The sequence below is a fragment of the Oncorhynchus nerka genome, linkage group LG8, assembly GCF_034236695.1.
Source record: "Oncorhynchus nerka isolate Pitt River linkage group LG8, Oner_Uvic_2.0, whole genome shotgun sequence".
Taxonomy (NCBI): domain Eukaryota; kingdom Metazoa; phylum Chordata; class Actinopteri; order Salmoniformes; family Salmonidae; genus Oncorhynchus; species Oncorhynchus nerka.
In genome coordinates, this window is record NC_088403.1 from 184,884 (window position 1) to 208,268 (window position 23,385).

A 23,385-nucleotide genomic window follows, 5' to 3' on the forward strand; every position below is an offset into this window, starting at 1 on the left:
CTGGTGGGAACAGTAACCTGGTGGGAACAGTAACCTGGTGGGAACAGTAACCTGGTGGGAACAGTAACCTGGTGGGAACAGTAACATAGTGGGAACAGTAACCTAGTGGGAACAGTAACATGGGAACAGGTGGGAACAGTAACCTGGTGGGAACATGGGAACAGTAACATAGTGGGAACAGTAACATGGTGGGAACAGTAACCTGGTGGGAACAGTAACCTGAGTGGGAACAGTAACATAGTGGTTTGGGAACAGTAACCTGGTGGGAACAGTAACCTGGTGGGTAACATAGTAACCTGGTGGGAACAGTAACATAGTGGGAACAGTAACCTGGTGGGAACAGTAACATAGTGGGAACAGTAACCTAGTGGGAACAGTAACATAGTGGGAACAGTAACCTGGTGGGAACAGTAACCTGGTGGGAACAGTAACATAGTGGGAACAGTAACATAGTGGGAACAGTAACCTGGTGGGAACAGTAACCTGGTGGGAACAGTAACCTGGTGGGAACAGTAACATAGTGGGAACAGTAACATAGTGGGAACAGTAACCTGGTGGGAACAGTAACCTGGTGGGAACAGTAACCTGGTGGGAACAGTAACATAGTGGGAACAGTAACCTGGTGGGAACAGTAACCTGGAACAGTGGGAACAGTAACCTGGTGGGAACAGTAACCTGGTGGGAACAGTAACAGTAACAGTGGGAACAGTAACCTGGTGGGAACAGTAACATAGTGGGAACAGTAACCTAGTGGGAACAGTAACATAGTGGGAACAGTAACCTGGTGGGAACAGTAACATAGTGGGAACAGTAACCTGATGGGAACAGTAACATAGTGGGAACAGTAACATAGTGGGAACAGTAACATAGTGGGAACAGTAACCTGGTGGGAACAGTAACCTAGTGGGAACAGTAACCTAGTGGGAACAGTAACCTAGTGGGAACAGTAACATAGTGGGAACAGTAACATAGTGGGAACAGTAACCTGGTGGGAACAGTAACCTGGTGGGAACAGTAACATAGTGGGAACAGTAACCTGGTGGGAACAGTAACATAGTGGGGAACAGTAACATAGTGGGTAACCTGGTGGGAACAGTAACATAGTGGGAACAGTAACCTGGTGGGAACAGTAACATAGTGGGAACAGTAACCTGGTGGGAACATAAGTGGGAACAGTAACATAGTGGGGAACAGTAACCTGGTGGGAACAGTAACCTGGTGGGAACAGTAACATAGTGGGAACAGTAACCTGATGGGAACAGTAACCTGGTGGGAACAGTAACCTGGTGGGAACAGTAACATAGTGGGAACAGTAACCTGGTGGGAACAGTAACATAGTGGGAACAGTAACATAGTGGGAACAGTAACCTGGTGGGAACAGTAACCTGGTGGGAACAGTAACCTGGTGGGAACAGTAACATAGTGGGAACAGTAACCTGGTGGGAACAGTAACATAGTGGGAACAGTAACCTGGTGGGAACAGTAACATAGTGGGAACAGTAACATAGTGGGAACAGTAACCTCCCACCAAGATATTTTATGTACAACAAAATCTATGTTTGGTGGTCCTAACGTGTTTCTGACGATGGTTTGGTGACCCCGGGACGGAGAAGGCACCCGCTGATCTAGACTCTCCATGGACCCCCTCATGGACCCCCCCATGGACCCCCCATGGACCCCCTCATGGACCCCCCCATGGACCCCCCATGGACCCCCTCATGTGGCTGTTTCAGCATAAGGACAAGTTGTCTGACTAACTGTCCATTATTATGAAACCAGACCAGAATATGTTCCACGGTTGTTTCTGTTCCAATCCTGTAGTTGGTCTAATCTGCCTCTCCTCTCCTCTCCTCTCCTCTCCTCTCCCCTCCCCTCTCCTCTCCTCTCCTCTCCTCTCCTCTCCAGGCTGATCAACTCTTCAATATAAATGGAGGAGTGAGGTTCATGATGATGTAATCGTCAGCCAGACCACGAGAAAAGCTCTCTTTTGTTCCGCTCCTGCAATGGTGTGAAAGAGACCGCCCTTCCCCCTCCCCATACACACACACACACACACACACACACACACAGACATGAACACACGTACACACAAACAGAGGCACAAGAAAGATAGTGGGGGTTTAGGTTTTTAGTCCTTCAGGGCCAGAGAGAGGCTTCTCTCGCTCTGTCTCTCTGTCTCTGTCTCTGTCTCTATCTCTCTGTCGCTCTCGCTCTCGCTCTCGCTCTCTCTCTCTCTCGCCTGGGCTGTGCTGCTAAGCTCCATCAGGATGACATCATACTCAGCCTACACAATGGGTCTGTTCATCTCCTGAGGGCTGCGTCGCGCAACTGGACCGCTAGCCACCCACCCGCCTAAGGGGAAGAGGAGGAGGGGCTGTGAGAAAGGGATAAAGAAGGGGTCGTCATGTCGGAACGTCCCGTGGGAGTGGGAGCCTGCACTGGAGCTGAGACTGGGGGGTTTGGGATTGGACCTGGGGTGGGGAATGAACCCCAAGCTGGTACTGGAGGGATTGGACCTGGGGTGGGGAATGGACCCCGAGCTGGTACTGGAGGGACTGGGATTGGACCTGGGGTGGGGAATGGACCCCGAGCTGGGACTGGAGTCAAAGGTTCAGGGCCTGTATCAGGCCCGGCATCCGGGACCAGGCAGGGCTCGGTGCGTCCCATCGGGGCTGAGGGGCTGGTCGCCCTGCTGGAGGGGGGTCTGGACAGCGTGTTGTTGATTGACAGCCGGCCCTTCGTAGAATATAACTCCTCCCACATCCTGGAGGCGGTCAATGTGAACTGTTCAAAACTGATGAAGAGACGGCTGCAACAGGACAAGGTCCAGATCAACGAACTGCTGCAACACTCCGCTAAGAAGAAGGTGAGTTCCTGTATCAGGGAGTTTCTCTTTACCTAACTCTAACCCAGATCACTGATCTGCCAGGAGTCTAGGAGAGACAGGGAGTTTCTCTTTACCTAACTCTAACCCAGATCACTGATCTGCCAGGAGTCTAGGAGAGACAGGGAGTTTCTCTTTAACTAACTCTAACCCAGATCACTGATCTGCTAGGAGTCTAGGAGAGACGGGGAGTTTCTCTTTAACTAACTCAAACCCAGATCACTGATCTGCCAGGAGTCTAGGAGAGACAGGGAGTTTCACACGCAGAGCCAGGAGGAGATCTGACACACTCTCACTGACATTCAGACTGACAGAATCCAGGAATCAGTTGTCTGAATCAGAGGGCATTATTATATTTTACAAAGATATTTACTGAGTGATGTTGTAGAATCCAGTCACTCCCCTCTCGTGGTTTGGCGACAGTTTGGAATAACAAGTTTTAAGGACGCCTGTCTGCTTGTTTTACGACTGAGGCAACATTTTCCTATGATTGTAAGCTGTAGTTAACTCTGTGCAATGAGGTAGAGAAATAACAACTTCTAGAAAGAGGTAGGGAAAGTAGAGCTTCTTAACGTGGTAGAGAAGGTAGAGCTTCTTAACGTGGTAGGGAAAGTAGAGCTTCTTAACGTGGTAGAGAAGGTAGAGCTTCTTAATGTGGTAGGGAAAGTAGAGCTTCTTAACGTGGTAGAGAAAGTAGAGCTTCTTAACGTGGTAGGGAAAGTAGAGCTTCTTAACGTGGTAGAGAAGGTAGAGCTTCTTAACGTGGTAGGGAAAGTAGAGCTTCTTAACGTGGTAGAGAAAGTAGAGCTTCTTAACGCGGTAGGGAAAGTAGAGCTTCTTAACGTGGTAGAGAAGGTAGAGCTTCTTAACGCGGTAGGGAAAGTAGAGCTTCTTAACGTGGTAGAGAAGGTAGAGCTTCTTAATGTGGTAGGGAAAGTAGAGCTTCTTAACGTGGTAGAGAGAGTAGAGCTTCTTAACGCGGTAGGGAAAGTAGAGCTTCTTAACGCGGTAGGGAAAGTAGAGCTTCTTAACGTGGTAGAGAGAGTAGAGCTTCTTAACGCGGTAGGGAAAGTAGAGCTTCTTAACGCGGTAGGGAAAGTAGAGCTTCTTAACGTGGTAGAGAAGGTAGAGCTTCTTAACGCGGTAGGGAAAGTAGAGCTTCTTGAGAAGGTAGAGCTTCTTAATGTGGTAGGGAAAGTAGAGCTTCTTAACGTGGTAGAGAGAGTAGAGCTTCTTAGCGGTAGGGGAAAGTAGAGCTTCTTAACGCGGTAGGGAAAGTAGAGCTTCTTAACGTGGTAGAGAGAGTAGAGCTTCTTAACGCGGTAGGAAAGTAGAGCTTCTTAACGGTAGAGAAAGTAGACTGATCTTAACGCGGTAGGGAAAGTAGAGCTTCTTAACGCGGTAGGGAAAGTAGAGCTTCTTAACGCGGTAGGGAAAGTAGAGCTTCTTAACGTGGTAGAGAAGGTAGAGCATCTTAACGCGGTAGAGAAGGTAGAGCTTCTTAACGTGGTAGAGAAGGTAGAGCTTCTTAATGTGGTAGGGAAAGTAGAGCTTCTTAACGTGGTAGAGAAGGTAGAGCTTCTTAATGTGGTAGGGAAAGTAGAGCTTCTTAACGTGGTAGAGAAAGTAGAGCTTCTTAACGTGGTAGGGAAAGTAGAGCTTCTTAACGTGGTAGAGAAGGTAGAGCTTCTTAACGTGGTAGGGAAAGTAGAGCTTCTTAACGTGGTAGAGAAAGTAGAGCTTCTTAACGCGGTAGGGAAAGTAGAGCTTCTTAACGTGGTAGAGAAGGTAGAGCTTCTTAACGCGGTAGGGAAAGTAGAGCTTCTTAACGTGGTAGAGAAGGTAGAGCTTCTTAATGTGGTAGGGAAAGTAGAGCTTCTTAACGTGGTAGAGAGAGTAGAGCTTCTTAACGCGGTAGGGAAAGTAGAGCTTCTTAACGCGGTAGGGAAAGTAGAGCTTCTTAACGTGGTAGAGAGAGTAGAGCTTCTTAACGCGGTAGGGAAAGTAGAGCTTCTTAACGCGGTAGGGAAAGTAGAGCTTCTTAACGTGGTAGAGAAGGTAGAGCTTCTTAACGCGGTAGGGAAAGTAGAGCTTCTTGAGAAGGTAGAGCTTCTTAATGTGGTAGGGAAAGTAGAGCTTCTTAACGTGGTAGAGAGAGTAGAGCTTCTTAACGCGGTAGGGAAAGTAGAGCTTCTTAACGCGGTAGGGAAAGTAGAGCTTCTTAACGTGGTAGAGAGAGTAGAGCTTCTTAACGCGGTAGGGAAAGTAGAGCTTCTTAACGCGGTAGAGAAAGTAGAGCTTCTTAACGCGGTAGGGAAAGTAGAGCTTCTTAACGCGGTAGGGAAAGTAGAGCTTCTTAACGCGGTAGGGAAAGTAGAGCTTCTTAACGTGGTAGAGAAGGTAGAGCATCTTAACGCGGTAGAGAAGGTAGAGCTTCTTAACGTGGTAGGGAAAGTAGAGCTTCTTAACGTGGTAGGGAAAGTAGAGCATCTTAACGTGGTAGGGAAAGTAGAGCTTCTTAACGCGGTAGGGAAAGTAGAGCATCTTAACGTGGTAGAGAAGGTAGAGCTTCTTAACGTGGTAGGGAAAGTAGAGCTTCTTAACGTGGTAGGGAAAGTAGAGCATCTTAACGTGGTAGGGAAAGTAGAGCATCTTAACGTGGTAGGGAAAGTAGAGCTTCTTAACGCGGTAGAGAAAGTAGAGCTTCTTAACGTGGTAGGGAAAGTAGAGCTTCTTAACGTGGTAGAGAAAGTAGAGCTTCTTAACGTGGTAGGGAAGGTAGAGCTTCTTAACGTGGTAGGGAAAGTAGAGCTTCTTAACGTGGTAGGGAAGGTAGAGCTTCTTAACGTGGTAGGGAAGGTAGAGCTTCTTAACGTGGTAGGGAAGGTAGAGCTTCTTAACGTGGTAGAGAAAGTAGAGCTTCTTAACGTGGTAGGGAAGGTAGAGCTTCTTAACGTGGTAGGGAAGGTAGAGCTTCTTAACGTGGTAGGGAAAGTAGAGCTTCTTAACGTGGTAGGGAAGGTAGAGCTTCTTAACGTGGTAGGGAAAGTAGAGCTTCTTAACGTGGTAGGGAAGGTAGAGCTTCTTAACGTGGTAGAGAAAGTAGAGCTTCTTAACGTGGTAGGGAAGGTAGAGCTTCTTAACGTGGTAGAGAAAGTAGAGCTTCTTAACGTGGTAGGGAAGGTAGAGCTTCTTAACGTGGTAGAGAAGGTAGAGCTTCCTTGGAGTGTGTTGAATTCTGAGCTGCTGCCAAGCCACAGAGGTCCTTAGTGGAAATAGTCTGAGGGTCAGGGACTGAGACAGGTACTTACACACTTCTATTTCCATCTGCTCAAACAGGGCTCTTTAGGTCTGTGTTCTGCCTCCAGTTAGCAACATGACAGACAGACAATATACTCAACAATCATGTCATTAAGGCTGAAGTTGTGAGGGGTCTTCACTGTGTCGGTGCAGCTCTCAGACTTCAGACCAAAGTCAAAGAGCCTTGTCTCTCACCAGATACAGATGAAACTGTTTCAGTATCTGGATGGCTCATCTTCCTCCTCCTCTTTCTCTTCCTCCTCATCTTCTTCCTCCACCTGCTCCTCCTCCCCTCCTCCTCTTCCTCCTCCTCCACCTGCCCCTCCTCCTCCTCCTCTTCTTCCTTCGCTTCCTCCACCTCCTCCTCCTCCCCTCCTCCTCTTCCTCCTCCTCCACCTGCCCCTCCTCCTCCTCATCTTCCTCCTCCTCTTCTTCCTTCTCTTCCTCCTCCTCCACCTGCTCCTCCTCCTCCTCCTCTTCCTCCTCCTCATCATCATCTCTCCTTTATCGTTGTCAAGACACATCTTGAGGCTGAAACACACTACAGGATTTGAACCATTGGAGATACTATCCCATTGAGCGATTCAGTCCAGCCAAATCCTAGTGACCTAGTAATCGGTGTAGTACACACACCTGGTGGCGCCTCCGGGCGGTACGATTGGACAATTGGGTGAGAATCGGGCTATATTTGCTGTGCAGGTTTGCGCATGTTCAGTAAGGAAATCATCATGGCAACCGAGGAAGGTTCCGCGTTCCTTATATGGGCATTGTTATGCTCCGAAGAATACATTTACTTTGACATGTTAGTCATTTAGCAGACGCCCTCACCCAGAGAGACTTACATTCATCATCAGATAGCTAGGTGGGACAACCACATATCACAGTCATAGTCAGTACATTCATCTTCAGATAGCTAGGTGGACCAGTCATAGTCAGTAAAGTATCTGTCAGCTAAGTTAGAGCTAGTAAGGGTGGGAGGGGATTATTTAATATACTCTTTGAAGAGGTTTCAGATGTTTTCAGAAGATGTCCCAGCTTCACGGAGAAGCTGGTTCCACCATTGGGGTACCAGGACAGAGAAGAGCTTGGACTGGGACAGTGTGAGACATAGGATGCGAAAAGGTAGGAGAGTGAGGTCGAAGAGGCAGAATTAGGAGACCGGAAGGAGAAGGATTTAGCAGAAGGGAGAGATGATAGGATAGAAGAGGAGAGAGTAGAGAGAGAGAGAGAGACCATCTGGGTAGGGGCTGAGTGGTTAGAGATGATAGGATAGAAGAGGAGAGAGTAGTAGGAGAGAGAGACCATCTGGGTAGGGGCTGAGTGGTTAGAGATGATAGGATAGAAGGAAAGAGTAGTCAGAGAGACCATCTGGGTAGGGGCTGAGTGGTTAGAGATGATAGGATAGAAGAGGAGAGAGTAGTGGGAGAGCGAGAGAGAGAGACCGACCATCTGGGTAGGGGCTGAGTGGTTAGAGATGATAGGATAGGAGAGGAGAGAGTAGTAGGAGAGAGAGACCATCTGGGTAGGGGCTGAGTGGTTAGAGATGATAGGATAGAAGAGGAGAGAGAGAGAGAGAGAGAGACCATCTGGGTAGGGGCTGAGTGGTTAGAGATGATAGGATAGAAGAGGAGAGAGTAGTAGGGAGAGAGAGAGACCATCTGGGTAGGGGCTGAGTGGTTAGAGATGATAGGATAGAAGAGGGAGAGTAGAGGGAGAGACCATCTGGGTAGAGGCTGAGTGGAGAGATGATAGGATAGAAGAGGGAGAGTCTAGAGAGAGAGAGAGACCATCTGGGTAGGGGCTGAGTGGTTAGAGATGATAGGATAGAAGAGGAGAGAGTAGGAGAGAGAGAGAGACCATCTGGGTAGGGGCTGAGTGGTTAGAGATGATAGGATAGAAGAGGAGAGAGTAGTAGGAGAGAGAGAGACCATCTGGGTAGGGGCTGAGTGGTTAGATATGATAGGAAAGGAGAGGAGAGAGTAGTAGGAGAGAGAGACCATCTGGGTAGGGGCTGAGTGGTTAGAGATGATAGGATAGAAGAGGAGAGAGTAGTAGGAGAGAGAGAGACCATCTGGGTAGGGGCTGAGTGGTTAGATATGATAGGATAGAAGAGGAGAGAGTAGTAGTAGGAGAGAGAGACCATCTGGGAGGGGCTGAGTGGTTAGAGATGATAGAGGAGAGAGTAGTAGGAGAGAGAGACCATCTGGTTAGGGGCTGAGTGGTTAGAGATGTAGGATAGAAAGGAGGAGAGAGAGAGACCATCTGGGTAGGGGCTGAGTGGTTAGAGATGATAGGATAGAAGAGGAGAGAGTAGTAGGAGAGAGAGACCATCTGGGTAGGGGCTGAGTGGTTAGAGATGATAGGATAGGAGAGGAGAGAGTAGTAGAGAGAGAGAGACCATCTGGGTAGGGGCTGAGTGGTTAGAGATGATAGGATAGAAGGAGAGAGTAGTAGGAGAGAGAGACCATCCAGGGGCTGAGTGGTTAGAGATGATAGGATAGGAGAGGAGAGAGTAGTAGGAGAGAGAGACCATCTGGGTAGGGGCTGAGTGGTTAGAGATGATAGGATAGGAGAGGAGAGAGTAGTAGGAGAGAGAGACCATCTGGGTAGGGGCTGAGTGGTTAGAGATGATAGGATAGGAGAGAGAGAGTAGTAGGGAGAGAGAGACCATCTGGGTAGGGGCTGAGTGGTTAGAGATGATAGGATAGGAGAGGAGAGAGTATTAGGAGAGAGAGAGACCATCTGGGTAGGGGCTGAGTGGTTAGAGATGATAGGATAGGAGAGGAGAGAGTAGTAGGAGAGACCATCTGGGTAGGGGCTGAGTGGTTAGAGATGATAGGATAGGAAGGAGAGAGTAGTAGGGAGAGAGAGACCATCTGGGTAGGGGCTGAGTGGTTAGAGATGATAGGATAGAAGAGGAGAGTAGTAGGAGGAGAGACCATCTGGGTAGGGCTGAGTGGTTAGAGATGATAGGATAGAAGAGGAGAGAGAGAGAGGAGAGACCATCTGGGTAGGGGCTGAGTGGTTAGAGATGATAGGATAGAAGAGGAGAGAGTAGTAGGAGAGAGAGAGACCATCTGGGTAGGGGCCAGTGGTTAGAGATGATAGGATAGAAGGAGAGAGTAGTAGGAGGAGAGACCATCTGGGTAGGGGCTGAGTGGTTAGAGATGATAGGATAGGAGAGAGAGAGAGTAGAGAGTACATTAGGAGACCATCTGGGTAGGGGCTGAGTGGTTAGAGATGATAGGATAGGAGAGGAGAGAGTAGTAGGGAGAGAGACCATCTGGGTAGGGGCTGAGTGGTTAGAGATGATAGGAGATAGAGAGAGTAGTAGGAGAGAGAGACCATCTGGGTAGGGGCTGAGTGGTTAGAGATGATAGGATAGGAGAGGAGAGAGTAGTAGGAGAGAGAGAGACCATCTGGGTAGGGGCTGAGTGGTTAGAGATGATAGGATAGAAGAGGAGAGAGTAGAGGGAGAGACCATCTGGGTAGAGGCTGAGTGGTTAGAGATGATAGGATAGAAGAGGAGAGAGTAGAGAGAGAGAGAGACCATCTGGGTAGGGGCTGAGTGGTTAGAGATGATAGGATAGAAGAGGAGAGAGTAGTAGGAGAGAGAGAGACCATCTGGGTAGAGGCTGAGTGGTTAGAGATGATAGGATAGAAGAGGAGAGAGTAGTGGGAGAGAGAGAGAGAGAGAGAGACCATCTGGGTAGGGGCTGAGTGGTTAGAGATGATAGGATAGAAGAGGAGAGAGTAGTAGGAGAGAGAGAGACCATCTGGTTAGGGGCTGAGTGGTTAGAGATGATAGGATAGAAGAGGAGAGAGAGAGACCATCTGGGTAGGGGCTGAGTGGTTAGAGATGATAGGATAGAAGGAGAGAGTAGTAGGAGAGAGAGAGACCATCTGGGTAGGGGCTGAGTGGTTAGAGGTGATAGGATAGGAGAGGAGAGAGTAGTAGGAGAGAGAGACCATCTGGGTAGGGGCTGAGTGGTTAGAGATAGGATAGGAGAGAGAGAGTAGTAGGAGAGAGAGACCATCTGGGTAGGGGCTGAGTGGTTAGAGATGATAGGATAGAGAGGAGAGAGTAGTAGGGAGAGAGAGACCATCTGGGTAGGGGCTGAGTGGTTAGAGATGATAGGATAGGAGAGGAGAGAGTAGTAGGAGAGAGAGACCATCTGGGTAGGGGCTGAGTGGTTAGAGATGATAGGAAAGGAGAGGAGAGAGTAGTAGGAGAGAGAGACCATCTGGGTAGGGGCTGAGTGGTTAGAGATGATAGGATAGGAGAGAGAGTAGTAGGAGAGAGACCATCTGGGTAGGGGCTGAGTGGTTAGAGATGATAGGATAGGAGAGGAGAGAGTAGTAGGGAGAGAGACCATCTGGGTAGGGGCTGAGTGGTTAGAGATGATGGGATAGGAGAGGGAGAGAGTAGTAGAGAGAGAGACCATCTGGGTAGGGGCTGAGTGGTTAGAGATGATAGGATAGGAGAGGAGAGAGTAGTAGGAGAGAGAGAGACCATCTGGGTAGGGGCTGAGTGGTTAGAGATGATAGGATGAAGAGGAGAGAGAGTAGTAGGAGAGAGAGACCATCTGGGTAGGGGCTGAGTGGTTAGAGATGATAGGATAGAAGAGGAGAGAAGAGGAGACCATCTGGGTAGAGCTGAGTGGTTAGAGATGAGGATAGAAAGACAGAGAGAGAGACCATCTGGGTAGGGGCTGAGTGGTTAGAGATGATAGGATAGAAGAGGAGAGAGTAGTAGGAGAGAGAGAGACCATCTGGGTAGGGGCTGAGTGGTTAGAGATGATAGGATAGAAGAGGAGAGAGTAGTGGGAGAGAGAGAGAGAGAGAGAGAGACCATCTGGGTAGGGGCTGAGTGGTTAGAGATGATAGGATAGAAGAGGAGAGAGAGAGACCATCTGGGTAGGGGCTGAGTGGTTAGAGATGATAGGATAGAAGAGGAGAGAGTAGAGGGAGAGACCATCTGGGTAGAGGCTGAGTGGTTAGAGATGATAGGATAGAAGAGGAGAGAGGAGAGACCATCTGGGTAGGGGCTGAGTGGTTAGAGATGATAGGATAGAAGAGGAGAGAGTAGTAGGAGAGAGAGAGACCATCTGGGTAGGGGCTGAGTGGTTAGAGGTGATAGGATAGGAGAGGAGAGAGTAGTCAGAGAGAGACCATCTGGGTAGGGGGCTGAGTGGTTAGAGATGATAGGATAGGAGAGGAGAGAGTAGTAGGAGAGAGACCATCTGGGTAGGGGCTGAGTGGTTAGAGATGATAGGATAGGAGGAGAGAGTAGTAGGAGAGAGAGACCATCTGGGTAGGGGCTGAGTGGTTAGAGATGATAGGATAGGAGAGGAGAGTAGTAGGAGAGAGAGACCATCTGGGTAGGGGAGTGGTTAGAGATGATAGGAAAGGAGAGGAGAGAGAGTAGGAGAGAGAGAGACCATCTGGGTAGGGGCTGAGTGGTTAGAGATGATAGGATAGGAGAGGAGAGAGAGGGAGAGAGAGACCATCTGGGTAGGGGCTGAGTGGTTAGAGATGATAGGATAGGAGAGGAGAGAGTAGTAGGAGAGAGAGACCATCTGGGTAGGGGCTGAGTGGTTAGAGATGATGGGATAGGAGAGGAGAGAGTAGTAGGAGAGAGAGACCATCTGGGTAGGGGCTGAGTGGTTAGAGATGATAGGATAGGAGAGGAGAGTAGTAGGAGGAGAGAGACCATCTGGGTAGGGGCTGAGTGGTTAGGAGATGATAGGATAGAGAGGAGAGAGTAGTAGGAGAGAGAGACCATCTGGGTAGGGGCTGAGTGGTTAGAGATGATAGGATAGAAGAGAGACCATCTGGGTAGAGTGGTTAGAGATGATAGGATAGAGAGAGAGAGAGACCATCTGGGTAGGGGCTGAGTGGTTAGAGATGATAGGATAGAAGAGGAGAGAGTAGTAGGAGAGAGAGAGACCATCTGGGTAGGGGCTGAGTGGTTAGAGATGATAGGATAGAAGAGGAGAGAGTAGTGGGAGAGAGAGAGAGAGAGACCATCTGGGTAGGGGCTGAGTGGTTAGAGATGATAGGATAGAAGAGGAGAGAGTAGTAGGAGAGAGAGACCATCTGGGTAGGGGCTGAGTGGTTAGAGATGATAGGATAGGAGAGGAGAGAGTAGTAGGAGAGAGAGACCATCTGGGTAGGGGCTGAGTGGTTAGAGATGATAGGATAGAAGAGGAGAGAGTAGTAGGAGAGAGAGACCATCTGGGTAGGGGCTGAGTGGTTAGAGATGATAGGATAGAAGAGGAGAGAGTAGTAGGAGAGAGAGACCATCTGGGTAGGGGCTGAGTGGTTAGAGATGATAGGATAGAAGAGGAGAGAGTAGTAGGAGAGAGAGAGAGACCATCTGGGTAGGGGCTGAGTGGTTAGAGATGATAGGATAGAAGAGGAGAGAGTAGAGGGAGAGACCATCTGGGTAGGGGCTGAGTGGTTAGAGATGATAGGAAAGGAGAGGAGAGAGTAGTAGGAGAGAGAGACCATCTGGGTAGGGGCTGAGTGGTTAGAGATGATAGGATAGGAGAGGAGAGAGTAGTAGGAGAGAGAGAGACCATCTGGGTAGGGGCTGAGTGGTTAGAGAGATGATAGGACAGAGAGAGTAGTAGGAGAGAGACCATCTGGGTAGGGGCTGAGTGGTTAGAGATGATAGGATAGAAGAGGAGAGAGTAGAGGGAGAGACCATCTGGGTAGAGGCTGAGTGGTTAGAGATGATAGGATAGAAGAGGAGAGAGTAGAGAGAGAGAGAGACCATCTGGGTAGGGGCTGAGTGGTTAGAGATGATAGGATAGAAGAGGAGAGAGTAGTAGGAGAGAGTAGACCATCTGGGTAGGGGCTGAGTGGTTAGAGATGATAGGATAGAAGAGGAGAGTAGTGGGAGAGAGAGAGAGAGAGACCATCTGGGTAGGGGCTGAGTGGTTAGAGATGATAGATAGAAGAGGAGAGAGTAGTAGAGAGAGAGAGACCATCTGGTTAGGGGCTGAGTGGTTAGAGATGATAGGATAGAAGAGGAGAGAGAGAGACCATCTGGGTAGGGGCTGAGTGGTTAGAGATGATAGGATAGAAGAGTAGAGAGTAGTAGGAGAGAGAGACCATCTGGGTAGGGGCTGAGTGGTTAGAGATGATAGGATAGAGAGGAGAGAGTAGTAGGAGAGAGAGACCATCTGGGTAGGGGCTGAGTGGTTAGAGATGATAGGATAGAGAGGAGAGAGTAGTGGGAGAGAGAGACCATCTGGGTAGGGGCTGAGTGGTTAGAGATGATAGGATAGGAGAGGAGAGAGTAGTAGGAGGAGAGAGACCATCTGGGTAGGGGCTGAGTGGTTAGAGATGATAGGATAGAAGAGGAGAGAGTAGTAGGGAGAGACCATCTGGGTAGGGGCTGAGTGGTTAGAGATGATAGGATAGAGAGGAGAGAGTAGAGGAGAGACCATCTGGGTAGGGGCTGAGTGGTTAGAGATGATAGGATAGAAGAGGAGAGACCATCTGGGAGTAGTGGTTAGAGATGATAGGAGAGAGTAGAGGGAGAGACCATCTGGGTAGGGGCTGAGTGGTTAGAGATGATAGGATAGAAGAGACCATCTGGGTAGGGGCTGAGTGGTTAGAGAGATAGATAGAAGAGGAGAGGAGAGACCATCTGGGTAGGCTGAGTGGTTAGAGATGATAGGATAGAAGAGGGAGAGTAGAGAGAGAGAGACCATCTGGGTAGGGGCTGAGTGGTTAGAGATGATAGGATAGAAGAGGAGAGAGTAGTAGGAGAGAGAGAGACCATCTGGGTAGGGGCTGAGTGGTTAGAGATGATAGGATAGGACAGGAGAGAGTAGTAGGAGAGAGAGACCATCTGGGTAGGGGCTGAGTGGTTAGAGATGATAGGATAGGAGAGGAGAGAGTAGTAGGAGAGAGAGAGAGACCATCTGGGTAGGGGCTGAGTGGTTAGAGATGATAGGATAGGAGAGGAGAGAGTAGTGGGAGAGAGAGAGAGAGAGACCGACCATCTGGGTAGGGGCTGAGTGGTTAGAGATGATAGGATAGAAGAGGAGAGAGTAGAGGGAGAGACCATCTGGGTAGGGGCTGAGTGGTTAGAGATGATAGGAAAGAAGAGGAGAGAGTAGTAGGAGAGAGAGAGACCATCTGGGTAGGGGCTGAGTGGTTAGAGATGATAGGATAGAAGAGGAGAGAAGGAGGAGAGACCATCTGGGTAGGGGCTGAGTGGTTAGAGATGATAGGATAGAAGAGGAGAGAGTAGTAGGAGAGAGAGACCATCTGGGTAGGGGCTGAGTGGTTAGAGATGATAGGATAGAAGAGGAGAGAGTAGTGGGAGAGAGAGAGAGAGAGAGACCATCTGGGTAGGGGCTGAGTGGTTAGAGATGATAGGATAGAGAGGAGAGTAGTAGGAGAGAGAGAGACCATCTGGTTAGGGGCTGAGTGGTTAGAGATGATAGGATAGAAGGAGAGAGAGAGAGAGACCATCTGGGTAGGGGCTGAGTGGTTAGAGATGATAGGATAGAAGAGAGAGAGTAGTAGGAGGAGAGAGAGACCATCTGGGTAGGGGCTGAGTGGTTAGAGATGATAGGATAGGAGAGGAGAGAGTAGTAGGAGAGAGAGAGACCATCTGGGTAGGGGCTGAGTGGTTAGAGATGATAGGATAGGAGAGGAGAGAGTAGTGGGGAGAGAGAGACCATCTGGGTAGGGGCTGAGTGGTTAGAGATGATAGGATAGGAGAGGAGAGAGTAGTAGGAGAGAGAGAGACCATCTGGGTAGGGGCTGAGTGGTTAGAGATGATAGGATAGAAGAGGAGAGAGTAGTAGGAGAGAGAGACCATCTGGGTAGGGGCTGAGTGGTTAGAGATGATAGGATAGAAGAGGAGAGAGTAGAGGGAGAGACCATCTGGGTAGGGGCTGAGTGGTTAGAGATGATAGGATAGAAGAGGAGAGAGAGAGACCATCTGGGTAGGGGCTGAGTGGTTAGAGATGATAGGATAGAAGAGGAGAGAGTAGAGGAGAGACCATCTGGGTAGGGCTGAGTGGTTAGAGATGATAGGATAGAAGAGAGAGAGAGAGAGACCATCTGGGTAGGGGCTGAGTGGTTAGAGATGATAGGATAGAAGAGGGGAGAGTAGTAGGAGGGAGAGAGACCATCTGGGTAGGGGCTGAGTGGTTAGAGATGATAGGATAGAAGAGGAGAGAGTAGAGACCATCTGGGTAGGGGCTGAGTGGTTAGAGATGATAGGATAGGAGAGGAGAGAGTAGTAGGGAGAGAGAGACCATCTGGGTAGGGGCTGAGTGGTTAGAGATGATAGGATAGGACAGGAGAGAGTAGTAGGAGAGAGACCATCTGGGTAGGGGCTGAGTGGTTAGAGATGATAGGATAGGAGAGGAGAGAGTAGTAGGAGAGAGAGAGACCATCTGGGTAGGGGCTGAGTGGTTAGAGATGATAGGATAGGAGAGGAGAGTAGTAGAGAGAGAGAGAGAGAGACCATCTGGGTAGGGGCTGAGTGGTTAGAGATGATAGGATAGAAGAGGAGAGTAGTAGAGAGGAGAGACCATCTGGGTAGGGGCTGAGTGGTTAGAGATGATAGGATAGGAGAGGAGAGAGTAGTAGGAGAGAGAGACCATCTGGGTAGGGGCTGAGTGGTTAGAGATGATAGGATAGGAGAGGAGGAGTAGAGAGAGAGAGAGACCATCTGGGTAGGGGCTGAGTGGTTAGAGATGATAGGATAGGACAGGAGAGAGTAGTAGGAGAGAGAGAGACCATCTGGGTAGGGGCTGAGTGGTTAGAGATGATAGGATAGAAGAGGAGAGAGTAGAGGGAGAGACCATCTGGGTAGAGGCTGAGTGGTTAGAGATGATAGGATAGAAGAGGAGAGAGTAGTAGAGAGAGAGAGACCATCTGGGTAGGGGCTGAGTGGTTAGAGATGATAGGATAGAAGAGGAGAGAGTAGGAGAGAGAGAGAGAGAGAGAGAGACCATCTGGGTAGGGGCTGAGTGGTTAGAGATGATAGGATAGAAGAGGAGAGAGTAGTAGGAGAGAGAGAGACCATCTGGGTAGGGGCTGAGTGGTTAGAGATGATAGGATAGAAGAGGAGAGAGAGAGAGACCATCTGGGTAGGGGCTGAGTGGTTAGAGATGATAGGATAGAAGAGGAGAGAGTAGTAGGAGAGAGAGAGACCATCTGGGTAGGGGCTGAGTGGTTAGAGATGATAGGATAGGAGAGGAGAGAGTAGTAGGAGAGAGAGACCATCTGGGTAGGGGCTGAGTGGTTAGAGATGATAGGATAGGAGAGGAGAGAGTAGTAGGAGAGAGAGAGACCATCTGGGTAGGGGCTGAGTGGTTAGAGATGATAGGATAGAAGAGGAGAGAGTAGTAGGAGAGAGAGACCATCTGGGTAGGGGCTGAGTGGTTAGAGATGATAGGATAGAAGAGGAGAGAGTAGAGGGAGAGACCATCTGGGTAGGGGCTGAGTGGTTAGAGATGATAGGATAGGAAGAGAGAGTAGAGAGAGAGACCATCTGGGTAGGGGCTGAGTGGTTAGAGATGATAGGATAGAAGAGGAGAGAGTAGAGAGAGAGACCATCTGGGTAGGGGCTGAGTGGTTAGAGATGATAGGATAGGAGAGGAGAGAGTAGTAGGAGAGAGAGAGACCATCTGGGTAGGGGCTGAGTGGTTAGAGATGATAGGATAGGAGAGGAGAGAGTAGTAGGAGAGAGAGAGACCATCTGGGTAGGGGCTGAGTGGTTAGAGATGATAGGATAGGAGAGGAGAGAGTAGGAGAGAGAGAGCCATCTGGTGTAGGGTGAGTGGTTGGGGTTGGGAGACAGAAGGGAGAACAAAGTAGTGATCAGAGACCTGGAGAGGTGTTGCAGTGAGGTTAGTAGGTGAGCAGCCTCTAGTAAAGATGAGGACAAGCGTATTGCCTGCCTTGTGAGTTGGAGGGGACTGGGAAAAAGGGAGACAGAAAGGAGAACAAAGTAGTGATCAGAGACCTGGAGAGGTGTTGCAGTGAGGTTAGTAGGTGAGCAGCCTCTAGTAAAGATGAGGACAAGCGTATTGCCTGCCTTGTGAGTTGGAGGGGACTGGGAAAGAGTGAGGTCAAATGTAGCAAGGAGGGGAAAGCGAGAGTTGGAAAGACATTAATCAGTATTCGGTCATGTTTCCGGTCACCTTGCCCTGATTAAAAGTAGTGGTTTGCGCTTTCAGTTTCACGCTAATGCTGCCATCAAACGGTTTCTGGTTTGGGAATGTTTTAATCGTTGCTATGGGAACGACATCTTCAACGCCCCTCTTCTCGCTCAGAATCAGCGATGTTTGTTGTTGTTTGACGCGACACTAAAAAACATATCCCAGTCCACGTGATGGAAGCAGTCTTGGAGCGTGGAATCAGATTGGTCGGACCAGCGTTGAACAGACCTCAGCCATGTTTCAGTTTTAGTTTCTGTTTGTAAGCAGGGAAACAAAAAAATTCGTGGTCAGCTTTTCCAAAAGGATGGTATGCTTGCTCGGAAGTTAGAATAGCATTGATCAAGGTTTTACCAGCCCTGGTTGCGCAATCGATATGCTGATAGAATTAGGGAGTCTTGTTTTCAGATTGGCCTTGTAAGTCAGCTACAATGAATGGCCTCTCTTGGATTCCAGTTTGCAAAGAGTCAAATAAAGTTAGTTCAGAGCCATCGATGTGTCCATTGGGGGATATATACGGCTGTGATTAGGCAGAGAATTCCCAGGATAATGCGGTCGACATTTGATTGTGAGGAATTCTAAGTCAGGTGAACAGAAGGACTTGAGTTCCTGTATGTTGTTGTGGCCATGCTGCTCATTCCACGTCACGTTAACCATAAAGCATGCCCCCGCCCCCTTCTTACCAGAAAGATGTTTGTTTCTGTCTGCGCGATGCGTGGAGAAACCAGCTGGCTTTCCGATAGAGTCTCTCAAGTGAGCCATGTTTCAGTGAAGCAAAGAACGTTACAGTCCCTGATGTCCTCTGGAATGGTACCCAGCAGGTCAGCCTTGTTGTTAGAGACTGGTTGGACTAGTAATGCTAGGCAGGGTGCCTAGTGGTTGAGAGTTGACCAGAAACCAGCAGGTACGTTTCCCTCTTTTCGGAGTCGTTTTCTTGGGTCGCTGCATGCGATCCATTCCCTGGGTGACAGGCAGAACACAGGACTAGTAATTCATATTCTTGGTAGCCTGATGGTGAGTTGACGCTGCTCTTATATTCAGTAGTTCTTCTCGACTGTATGTAATGAAACCTAAGATGACCTGGGGTACCAATGGAATAACACGTAAAAAAAAACTAAAAACTGCATAGCCTAGTGGATAGGAGCCATCTCTGTCTGGACTAGTAAAACCAGCAGGTAGCCTAGTGGTTAGTGTGTTGGACTAGTAACCAGCAGGCAGCCTAGTGGTTAGAGTGTTGGACTAGTAACCAGCAGGTAGCCTAGTGGTTAGAGCAGACTAGTAGCCTAGTGGTGGAGCGTTGGACTAGTAACCAGCAGGTAGCCTAGTGGTTAGAGCGTTGGACTAGTAACCAGCAGGTAGCCTAGTGGATAGAGCGTTGGACTAGTAACCAGCAGGTAGCCTAGTGGTTAGAGCGTTGGACTAGTAACCAGCAGGTAGCCTAGTGGTTAGAGGTTGGACTAGTAACCAGCAGGTAGCCTAGTGGTTAGAGCGTTGGACTTGTAACCAGCAGGTAGCCTAGTGGTTAGAGTGTTGGACCAGTAACCAGCAGGTAGCCTAGTGGTTAGAGCGTTGGACTAGTAATCAGCAGGTAGCCTAGTGGTTAGAGCGTTGGACTGGTAACCAGCAGGTAGCCTAGTGGTTAGAGCGTTGGACCAGTAACCAGCAGGTAGCCTAGTGGTTAGAGCGTTGGACTAGTAACCAGCAGGTAGCCTAGTGGTTAGAGCGTTGGACTGGTAACCAGCAGGTAGCCTAGTGGTTAGAGCGTTGGACTAGTAACCAGCAGGTAGCCTAGTGGTTAGAGCGTTGGACTGGTAACCAGCAGGTAGCCTAGTGGTTAGAGCGTTGGACTAGTAACCAGCAGGTAGCCTAGTGGTTAGAGCGTTGGACTAGTAACCAGCAGGTAGCCTAGTGGTTAGAGCGTTGGACTAGTAACCAGCAGGTAGCCTAGTGGTTAGAGCGTTGGACTAGTAACCAGCAGGTAGCCTAGTGGTTAGAGCAGGTAGCCTAGTGGTTAGAGCGTTGGACTAGTAACCAGCAGGTAGCCTAGTGGTTAGAGCGTTGGACTAGTAACCAGCAGGTAGCCTAGTGGTTAGAGCGTTAGTAACCAGCAGGTAGCCTAGTGGTTAGAGCGTTGGACTAGTAACCAGCAGGTAGCCTAGTGGTTAGAGTGTTGGACTAGTAACCAGCAGGTAGCCTAGTGGTTAGAGCGTTGGACTAGTAACCGAAAGGTTGCAATATAGAATCCCCGAGATGAAAGGTACAAATCTGTCGTTCTGCCCCTGAACAAGGCAGTTAACCCACTGTTCCTAGACCAGTTAACCCACTGTTCCTAGACCAGTTAACCCACTGTTCCTAGGTCGTCATAGTAAATAAGTATTTGTTCTTAACTGACTGGCCTAGTTAAATAAAATATTCAACATGTATAAAAGTTATTGGGGGGCCTTAAGTGCCCGTAGAGTTCTCGGGAGCCCATCAACCTGAAATGAGCTATGTGCTTCCAGGTTAGGTTTCCTCCGATTTCTCCATGAGCCTGCAGTTGGGTAATAAATACAAGTAATGTACATCTGGCTTTAGTCCTATCTACAGGAGGACTCAAATCATATCTATTCATAGCAGTGGAAACTGGATATCAACAAGCTATTTAGGTCAGGTGTGTGTGTGTGTGTGTGTGTGTGTGTGTGTGTGTGTGTGTGTGGGTGTGTGTTCAAGGGCACCGCAGCGGAACTTTCCACCCTAGAATAGGACCATAGAACTATAAACCACACGATCACTCTGTTTCCAACCGGTTATACAGGACATATCAACCTGACTGGTACAGGACATATCACCCTGACTGGTACAGGACATATCACCCTGACTGGTACATGACATATCAACCTGACTGGTACAGGACATATCAACCTGACTGGTACAGGACATATCACCCTGACTGGTACAGGACATATCAACCTGACTGGTACAGGACATATCAACCTGACTGGTACAGGACATATCAACCTGACTGGTACAGGACATATCAACCTGACTGGTACAGGACATATCAACCTGACTGGTACAGGACATATCAACCTGACTGGTACAGGACATATCAACATGACTGGTACAGGACATATCACCCTGACTGGTACAGGACATATCAACCTGACTGGTACAGGACATATCAACATGACTGGTACAGGACATATCAACCTGACTGGTACAGGACATATCAACATGACTGGTACAGGACATATCAACCTGACTGGTACAGGACATATCAACATGACTGGTACAGGACATATCAACATGACTGGTACATGACATATCAACCTGACTGGTACATGACATATCAACCCGACTGGTACATGACATATCAACCTGACTGGTACATGACATATCAACCTGACTGGTACAGGACATATCAACCTGACTGGTACAGGACATATCAACATGACTGGTACATGACATATCAACCTGACTGGTACAGGACATATCACCCTGACATATCAACATGACTGGTACAGGACATATCAACCTGACTGGTACAGGACATATCAACCTGGCTGGTACAGGACATATCAACCTGACTGGTACAGGACATATCACCCTGACTGGTACAGGACATATCACCCTGACTGGTACAGGACATATCAACATGACTGGTACAGGACATATCAACATGACTGGTACAGGACATATCACCCTGGCTGGTACAGGACATATCAACCTGGCTGGTACAGGACATATCAACATGACTGGTACATGACATATCAACCTGGCTGGTACAGGACATATCAACCTGACTGGTACAGGACATATCACCCTGACGGGTACATGACATATCACCCTGACTGGTACAGGACATATCACCCTGACTGGTACAGGACATATCACCCTGACTGGTACAGGACATATCACCCTGACTGGTACAGGACATATCAACCTGACTGGTAGAGGACATATCAACATGACTGGTACAGGACATATCACCCTGACTGGTACAGGACATATCACCCTGACTGGTACAGGACATATCACCCTGACTGGTACAGGACATATCACCCTGACTGGTACAGGACATATCAACCTGACTGGTAGAGGACATATCAACATGACTGGTACAGGACATATCACCCTGACTGGTACAGGACATATCACCCTGACTGGTACAGGACATATCAACCTGACTGGTAGAGGACATATCAACATGACTGGTACAGGACATATCACCCTGACTGGTACAGGACATATCACCCTGACTGGTACAGGACATATCACCCTGACTGGTACAGGACATATCACCCTGACTGGTACAGGACATATCACCCTGACTGGTACAGGACATATCAACATGACTGGTACAGGACATATCACCCTGACTGGTACAGGACATATCACTCTGACTGGTACAGGACATATCACCCTGACTGGTACAGGACATATCAACATGACTGGTACAGGACATATCACCCTGACTGGTACAGGACATATCACCCTGACTGGTACAGGACATATCAACCTGACTGGTACAGGACATATCACCCTGACTGGTACAGGACATATCAACATGACTGGTACAGGACATATCAACATGACTGGTACAGGACATATCACCCTGACTGGTACAGGACATATCAACATGACTGGTACAGGACATATCAACATGACTGGTACAGGACATATCACCCTGACTGGTACAGGACATATCACCCTGACTGGTACAGGACATATCAACATGACTGGTACAGGACATATCAACATGACTGGTACAGGACATATCAACATGACTGGTACAGGACATATCAACATGACATATCACCCTGACTGGTACAGGACATATCACCCTGACTGGTACAGGACATATCAACATGACATATCAACCTGACTGGTACAGGACATATCACCCTGACTGGTACAGGACATATCAACATGACATATCAACCTGACTGGTACAGGACATATCACCCTGACTGGTACAGGACATATCAACATGACTGGTACAGGACATATCAACATGACATATCACCCTGACTGGTACAGGACATATCACCCTGACTGGTACAGGACATATCAACATGACATATCACCCTGACTGGTACAGGACATATCAACATGACATATCACCCTGACTGGTACAGGACATATCACCCTGACTGGTACAGGACATATCAACATGACATATCAACCTGACTGGTACAGGACATATCACCCTGACTGGTACAGGACATATCAACATGACATATCAACCTGACTGGTACAGGACATATCACCCTGACTGGTACAGGACATATCAACATGACATATCAACCTGACTGGTACAGGACATATCAACATGACATATCAACCTGACTGGTACAGGACATATCACCCTGACTGGTACAGGACATATCAACATGACTGGTACATGACATATCAACCTGACTGGTACAGGACATATCAACCTGACTGGTACAGGACATATCACCCTGACTGGTACAGGACATATCAACCTGACTGGTACAGGACATATCAACCTGACTGGTACAGGACATATCAACCTGACTGGTAGAGGACATATCAACATGACTGGTACAGGACATATCAACCTGACTGGTACAGGACATATCACCCTGACTGGTACAGGACATATCAACCTGACTGGTACATGACATATCAACCTGACTGGTACAGGACATATCACCCTGACTGGTACAGGACATATCAACCTGACTGGTACATGACATATCACCCTGACTGTTACAGGACATATCACCCTGACTGGTACAGGACATATCAACCTGACATATCAACCTGACTGGTACAGGACATATCACCCTGACTGGTACAGGACATATCAACCTGACTGGTACAGGACATATCACCCTGACTGGTACAGGACATATCACCCTGACTGGTACAGGACATATCAACCTGACATATCACCCTGACTGGTACAGGACATATCACCCTGACTGGTACAGGACATATCAACCTGACTGGTACAGGACATATCACCCTGACTGGTACAGGACATATCAACCTGAC

At 48.6% G+C, this 23,385-nt stretch overlaps 1 protein-coding gene across 1 annotated transcript in view; it reads left to right on the forward strand.

The window, feature by feature from the left end:
* LOC135573003 (uncharacterized) overlaps positions 1-3,169 on the forward strand; it is a 49,504-nt gene extending 46,335 nt beyond the window's left edge. Inside the window, exons 2-3 of the mRNA XM_065022058.1 lie at positions 1,906-2,866; positions 3,119-3,169. Coding sequence (XP_064878130.1) covers positions 2,405-2,866; positions 3,119-3,169 — 513 coding nt within the window. The 5' untranslated portion in view covers positions 1,906-2,404. The remainder of the gene's footprint in view (positions 1-1,905; positions 2,867-3,118) is intronic.
* Positions 3,170-23,385: the final 20,216 nt, after the last annotated feature.